Below are 7336 nucleotides of genomic sequence, written 5' to 3'. Positions count from 1 at the left end.
TACCCGGATGATAAGTAATGTCCAGGTTGTAATCTGCTAACAACTCCATCCACCTTCGCTGTCTCAAGTTCAGATCTGACTGAGTAAAAATATACTTCAAACTCTGGTGGTTTGTGAGGATCTTAACCTTCTCTCCATACAGATATGATCTCCAAATTTTTAGTGCAAACACAACTGCTGCTAACTCCATATCGTGAGTAGAGTAGTTAACCTCGTGAGGTCTCAACTGGCGTGATGCATAAGCAATAACATGACCCTCCTGCATCAATACACAACCCAAGCCAGTACCTGACGCATCTGTATAAACCTCATATGGTATCCCTGGTCTCGGTAGTACCAGAACTGGTGCATTCGTCAATTGTCGCTTCAGCTCAGTGAAGCTCTGTGAACACTCATCAGTCCAAACAAGCTTAACATCCTTGCCTGTCAACTCTGTCATCGGCTTGGCGATACTGGCAAAACCCTTGACATACTTCCTGTAATAACCTGCTAGACCAAAAGAGCTGCGGATCTCTGTAGCACTCTTAGGTGTCAGCCACTCTGAAATTTCAGTAATCTTCTCTTGGTCAACAACAACTCCTGCTTCGGAAACCACATGACCCAAAAATTCAATCTTCCTCTCCCAGAAGCTACATTTACTCAGTTTACCAAACAACTGATGTTCTCACAGCTTCTCCAAAACAATCGGCAAATGCTCAGCATGCTCTTCTCTGCTCCGAGAATAAATCAGAATATCATCGATAAAGACAATCACAAACTTATCCAAGTACTCGCGAAAAACATCATTCATCAACTTCATGAACGCTGCAGGTGCGTTTGTCAGCCCGAATGGCATCACCACAAACTCATAATGACCATAATGTGTCCGAAAAGCCGTCTTCCGTCCATCTGCTATCGCAATCTGGTGGTAACCTGATGCCAAGTCTATCTTAGAAAACTATGAAGCTCACTGCAACTGATCCAACAACTCATCGATTCGCGGAAGTGGATACTTATTCTTGATGGTCACCTTGTTCAACCCTCTGTAGTCAATACAAAGCTTGAAACTCCCTTCTTTTTTCTTCACAAACAATACTGGTGCTCCCCAAGGTGAAGTACTAGGTCTGATGAAACCTTTCTCCAATAACTCCTCCAACTGCTATTTCAATTCAGCCATCTCTGCTGGTGCTAATCGGTACGGAGCCCGTGAAACTGGTGTTGTCCCTGGTTCCAACTCAATGGTGAGGACATCATCTCTGGCTGGTGGTGGCCCTTCTAAAGCCTCAAACACATCTTCAAACCCTTCAACCACAGGTATGTCTTGCAATTCAAAATGTGCATCATCTTTAACCACCGAGATAGTTGCTAGAAGTCCCTCTGCTCCTCTCTCCAAAAAGTCCTCAGCACGCATCATGGAGACAATAGAAACTCCCCGCTGAACTTGGATGCACTGGAATGTGATATTCCCTTCCTCTCTAGGGATAAGAACTCTTGCCCTTGGACAATCTACCACCACTTGATGCCGCGACAGCCAATCCATCCCAAGTATAACATCGTAGTAATCCAGCTCCATCTCTGATAAGTCTCCGATGAAGTCCATTCCTCCTAGTATAACTGGTACCTCTCGATGGATACCAAAGGTCCCTAAACTCTCTGTGCCAGCTGTTATGATCTGCTTCTTCTTTGGCTCAAAGACACCTTAAAAGGACCAAGACTTGACTAGCCGCGAACTCACGAAGCTGTGGGAAGCTCCCGTGTCGAAAAGAGTGTGAGCTATCTCACCTCCAACAGAAACCGATCCTACACACATTTTTTTTTAACTATATACTATAATCACCAACACAATTACTCAAAAGGAAAGATATGGTATGAATACATACCAGCTGTCGGCTCAACTCCTTCAGTTTCTCCTAAAGCGTACACTCGTGGAGCGATGGCTTGACGCTTTATGGCAGGCTCCGTCGTGCAATCTCTGGCGAAATGGCCTTGCTTGCCACAATTGAAGCAAGCTCCTGGTGCGACTACTGCAGCTGCTGGTGCTGCATTCTGCCTAACTTGAGATGCATCTGCTGGCCTCACCCGACAATACTTCATGGTGTGCCCCAACCGTCCACAAGTAAAACACTTGGTACAGTGTCCATTATGGTGACGACGACATCGAGAACAATATGGTGCCTCTGACTGGTCTCCGGTCCTCCTCTGAGACTCTGTAGTCTTCCCAGACTTAGGCTGAGCAGATTTGAGAAGTTTCTGTTTTTTCTATCCAACATGCTTCCTGTTCAGCTGCTTTCTCCACCGAGTCTCCCAATATGTAGTAAGTGACCACATTACACCTATTGTGAATTTCCAAACGCATCCCATCCAAAATCTTCCTGATCAACTCATCTTCAGGAATACCACCTCCAACAAACCTGCGAAGCTGGTTGAACTTAACCTCATACTGCTTGATCGACAAGTCACCCTGGCTCACATGTTCGAAGTCCCTCTTCTTTCTATCCATAGTTTGTTTCGGAAAGTACTTCTTATCAAACTCCTGGATAAAATCTGCAAAAGTAAGAATGTCAGGCCCATAGTTAATTCGCACTCCCTCCCACAATACCAATGCATCTCCACGCAAGTACCGCATAGCCAATCTAAGCTTAAACTCTGGGGGACAGTCAATATTCTCCAGCTTCCGTTGCAGACTCAGTGATATACCATGGATTTTACCCGTTTTTAACCATGGTATACTAGTATTTTATTATATATTTAATCTGTTTTCTAGCCTGTTAGGTATGTTTTCAGGTTCAGGACCATTTCATGAGAAAGTGATGTTTTTGGAGCATTTTAGAGTACAAGAGATGATACACCCGAGTTGACCATTCAAGACTAAGTCGGAAGTCAACATTGCGATTACAATCGATCGATACTCATCCTGAGTTGTCGATCGATGCAGCTGAGAAGATCCGCGTACTAGAAGATTATAATCGATCGATACACATTCAGTGTTGTCGATCGATATCGAGGACGAAATGGTTTAGCTGACTACTTCACCAAGACTTCACCAAATTACGAGATTGCCCCTGACGAGTTTTTAACCTAATGGAAATGCTTAAATACTCCTGCAAAGTCTTTTTGACGGCAAGTTTTGAAACCCTTTGAAGCTTGAAGCTTTTCACAACCAAAGCAGAGAGTGTGAGAGAGAGACTAGAGTTTTATTTGTTTGAGAGAGATTGGAGAGATTTCTCATCTCCTTTTGTATTCCTACTTTATTCTATCTATGCAATTCTTTCATCTATCTATTGTTATGAATTGTTTAGCTATGTCTGAGTAGTCTACTTGTTAGATCTAGGGTTTAAATAGGTTTGTGGGATTAGCCCCAAGCTATAATTGCTAAGTTGTGATACTCATCAAATGGATTGTACCCTATGCTTGTTTGAGAGTAGCTAACTAGAACATAGATCACTAGGATCTTAGATTATCTTGAATTATCCATTTGAGTGATGCCTGTTTCCCGTTGAGAAGAACGACAGTTCCTCCTTGAGACCTCGCGGTCATATTCGGTTCGCGCCTAGGCAGATCTAGAAGCCGTCGATCGATACCCTACTGGTAAATCGATCGGCGCCGCGAAAGGTGTATCGCTCGATATCTCAAAAGGATATCGACCGACTCTTTTTCTGTGTCATCATGCGAAAGGTGTGGCCAGAGATCTAGATATTTTAACCAGTGATTCATTCACATATGTTAAGCGGCTGAGATCTATAGTATCATGCAAGCAACTTATTAAAGCATTTATAGAGATTATAATCTCCATTCCTGAATAGAAACCCTATGTCTAGCACTCTTTATCCCATTTAAACAACCCTTCATATTGTTAGTTGGAGCAACTGCCTTGCTCATTTTAGGATTTGTTATTTTCATTTCTATCATATAAACCAACCTTGCCTAGGATTGATTAGTAGATTTTATTTAATTGGTTCTCTAGCTCCTCGTGATTCGATCCCTAAGTACTACAGCTGTACCTCTTATTTGAGAGAGTAAGCTCTACTGGGTAATTTGAGCACTATCAAATTTGGCGCCGTTGCCGGGGAGCTTTGATCGCCATTAGATTTAATCTTATTAATCTTAGGTTTTTCTTTTACCCCCTTTCTTATTTAAATTTTTCTTGTCTTTTCAGGTACATGCCCAGCAGTACCAGAAGCAACAAGGGAAATCAACTATTATTCTCAGAGGATCCTGCACACTTGGAACGCTCAATCCGCAAAGACCTACGCTCCGCATCGATCGACAGAACCGCATTACCGTCGACTGATACTCACGTTCAACAGTCGACCGACACTCCGACAGCACCGTCGACCGATAGCGTTCACCGATCTACATCGATCGATACTTATAACCGTATACCGATCGACACTACTCCGAAGCATGGTCGCGATTGTCATTCTCACGCAGGGCGAGAATGGAAACTTGTATGACCAAGATGGTCATCTGCGTAATGCAACAGGTCAGAAGCTAGATGCACAGGGAAACATAATCCCTGAAACTGAAGCTGAGGCTACAGGAGAAGCTCAAACACGATCGTTGGCAGACTATAACCGTCCAGACGAGTACTACACCAACATATCAGCTATTCGACTTCCAGAGATTCAGAAGCCGAACTTCGAGCTCAAGCCTCAGTACTACTCTCTCGTGTCTCAGATACCTTATTCTGGGCAATCACACGAGCATCCTATGGACCATCTGGAGAGGTTCGAGGATCTTATCGCTGCTATTCGTATGGATGGAGTCCCCGAGGACTACCTACTCTGCAAGCTCTTCAAATACTCACTGATTGGAGAAGCTTCGCACTGGCTCAAGCAGCTACCTACAGGATCACTGACATCCTGGGCCGACATCAAAAACGCCTTCCTGCGTAATTTCTTTGATGAGGCACGCGCTGAAGACTTAGGAGCAAAATAGCCACTTTCGCGCAAAAGCCTAGTGAGACTTTTAAAGACGCGTGGATCAGATTCAAGTTCTTCCAGCGAGACTGTCCACACCATGGATTCAATGAAGTGCAGCTGTTAAGCACTTTTTACAGAGGTATCGCCTTAAGGTATCAGATGGCTCTTGATACTGCTAGTGAGGGGAACTTCAACACTAGGAATCCAATAGAGGCTGTGAGACTTATTGAGAACCTAGCCAACAGCAGCAGCACCAAGAACACTGACTCTGACAAGAAGAAATCGGTTGCAGCCATCGGTGAAGACCAGATGAATGAAGTCAGAGCCAAGATAGATGCTTTACATGCATTTCTGGGGCAACCAGTCTGCTCAGCTGAAGAAGGAGAGGCTAGAGAGGATGATACAGAGGAAGATGTGAACTACATTGGAGGTACTGGATTTCAGAGATATGGAAACCAGAGTGGAAACAGAAACTTCTTTGGCAGTGGTCAGAAGAGTAACTACAACCAGAGTTCACAGTATCAGAAACCCTTCACCAACACAAGGAACTACGGCAACTCAGCTTACCAAAACCCACCGCCACCCACCCAAGAGAGTAAGTTTGATGCCATGATTGATAGAGTTCTGGAAGGTCAGCAGAAGCTTACAGTAGACTTCAATGGGAAGATTGATTCTGTCTTTAACAATCTGACCACGAGGATAGATACCATCTGCACTCAAGTTAAGAAACTTGAGACTCAGATTGTCCAGACTGAAGACTCTATCAGGAGGATTGGAACTTCTAAGGAAGTAGGGGAAGGAAATAGGAAACACCACGTCAATGCTATCATAGATGATGATTTCTGGCAAGTGGTGAAACAGGAGAACCTACAAGAAGGAGACTTTGAAGTGGAAAGTTCGCTAAGTCTCGGTGGATCGCAATGGTGTCGATCGACACCAACTAGTCCACATCGATCGACATCGACGTTGTCTTTTCCGGATACGCTTGCAGACTGCAACGCGGTTAGGATTTTGACACATGCTGAGTTCACGGCTTCTCATCCATACCCACCCACCCACACCTACGAAGATATCGACCGACGAGACGAGCCACTCATCGATCGACACAATGAAGAGAAACGTATCGATCGATCCTATTCTCCACCTATCGATCGACACGCACCTCTCATATACCGAGTGCAACTACCATCGATAGACAGAAACCGAATCAATGCACTCAGACCCACACTGAAACCACAAGCTATCCCTACCGAAATAACTAGTAACCCTTCAGACACTACACCTACATCAGAGGCAACTGAAGGAAGAAGGTTAAGAGTCGGAAGGAGAAGATTCCTAAGAACCTTAAGAGGGAAGCTAATGAAAAAGAGATTGATGGTTTCACTAAGAGAGTTATCGGAATCCCACCAGAGAAACCTTTTGAGGAGGTTTATTTCACAAAGAGATTGTGGATGTTCTTCAGAGAAACAAGGGAGACTGAAACTGACATTAGGAGAAGGTTTGACAACGTCAGAGAAGAGATGAGGAAAAGGATTACTTTGCTAAAGAAGAGTGATCCTGGGAAGTTTGCAATACCCTGTGTGGTACAAGGTATTGAATTTCCTCACGCACTATGTGACACTGGTTCATCAGTCAGCATCTTACCAAAGATCATGGCAGACCATCTGGGCCTGCAAGTAGAGCCCTCACCACATATATTTACTTTCGTGGATTACTCTCAGAGAAACTCTGGAGGCTTCATCAAAGACCTAGAGGTGCACATTGGTGATGCTATCGTCCCTGTGGATTTTCATGTCCTAGACATCAAGCTAAATTGGAACTCTTCCCTCTTACTTGGAAGAGCATTTATGGCTACAGTAGGAGCCATATGTGACATGAAGACCAACAGGATGTGTTTGACTATGATAGATCCAGATATCCACTACGACCATGTCAAGCTTGACAAACCACCAGCCAAATTAGTGGTAAAGGAAGATGATATTGGTATCATCGCAGTTTGTCATTGTGAAGTTGAGTACGAGACAGAGTACTCGGGATCGATCGACAGTACTTTAACGTCATCGATCGACACATTTAAGTCAGAGGAGATCGTTAACAACTATGGATCATCGATCGACAGAGACCCACCGGATGATGAACTCGATCTACCAGATCATTGCTACCCGAATTTCGCCATCCCACCCAACCGAAAGGAAGATGATTACTCAATAAGAAGTTGGGCAGATAGCGGATTTCATGAGAGTTTTGCAGTAGACATAGCCACCTCTTTCCACAGTGGAGACCACAGTGAAGAATATGATGAAGACTATTGGGAAGAGAGAGCTTGGAAAATCTACTTGGAGAATGCCAGATTTCACCACAATCGATCGACAACCAACGTCCATCATCGATCGATTATCTACTTTATCCAGCAAAACGACATCGTCCATCGATCG

The 7336-nt window shown here is 44.1% G+C and overlaps 1 protein-coding gene and 1 non-coding gene across 2 annotated transcripts; both read right to left on the bottom strand.

The window, feature by feature from the left end:
* Positions 1–1138: 1138 nt before the first annotated feature.
* LOC108829554 (uncharacterized) lies at positions 1139–2073 on the bottom strand. Its single transcript, XM_018603186.1, has 3 exons — positions 1860–2073; positions 1715–1779; positions 1139–1660 (listed from the first exon to the last, which is right to left on the bottom strand). Exons 1-3 carry the CDS (start codon positions 2071–2073, stop codon positions 1139–1141), a joined length of 801 nt encoding a protein of 266 aa, XP_018458688.1.
* Positions 2074–4898: 2825 nt separating this feature from the next.
* On the bottom strand, positions 4899–5005 carry LOC130512141 (small nucleolar RNA R71). Its single transcript, XR_008945702.1, has one exon. It is a non-coding gene; the product is annotated as a small nucleolar RNA R71 (small nucleolar RNA).
* Positions 5006–7336: the final 2331 nt, after the last annotated feature.

The sequence above is a fragment of the Raphanus sativus genome, chromosome 4 (assembly GCF_000801105.2).
Source record: "Raphanus sativus cultivar WK10039 chromosome 4, ASM80110v3, whole genome shotgun sequence".
Taxonomy (NCBI): Eukaryota; Viridiplantae; Streptophyta; class Magnoliopsida; order Brassicales; family Brassicaceae; genus Raphanus; species Raphanus sativus.
Note: the sequence above shows the minus strand (reverse complement) of the source record. Positions and strands in the feature narration are given on the sequence as shown.

Coding starts and splice junctions, on each gene's coding strand:
- LOC108829554 (XM_018603186.1), bottom strand. CDS start 2,073: ATGAAGTATTGTCGGGTGAGGCCAGCAGATGCATCTCAAGTTAGGCAG. Junction 1,780..1,859: donor AGGAGTTGAGCCGACAGCTG/GTATGTATTCAT, acceptor AAATGTGTGTAG/GATCGGTTTCTGTTGGAGGT. Junction 1,661..1,714: donor CGGGAGCTTCCCACAGCTTC/GTGAGTTCGCGG, acceptor TTTGAGCCAAAG/AAGAAGCAGATCATAACAGC.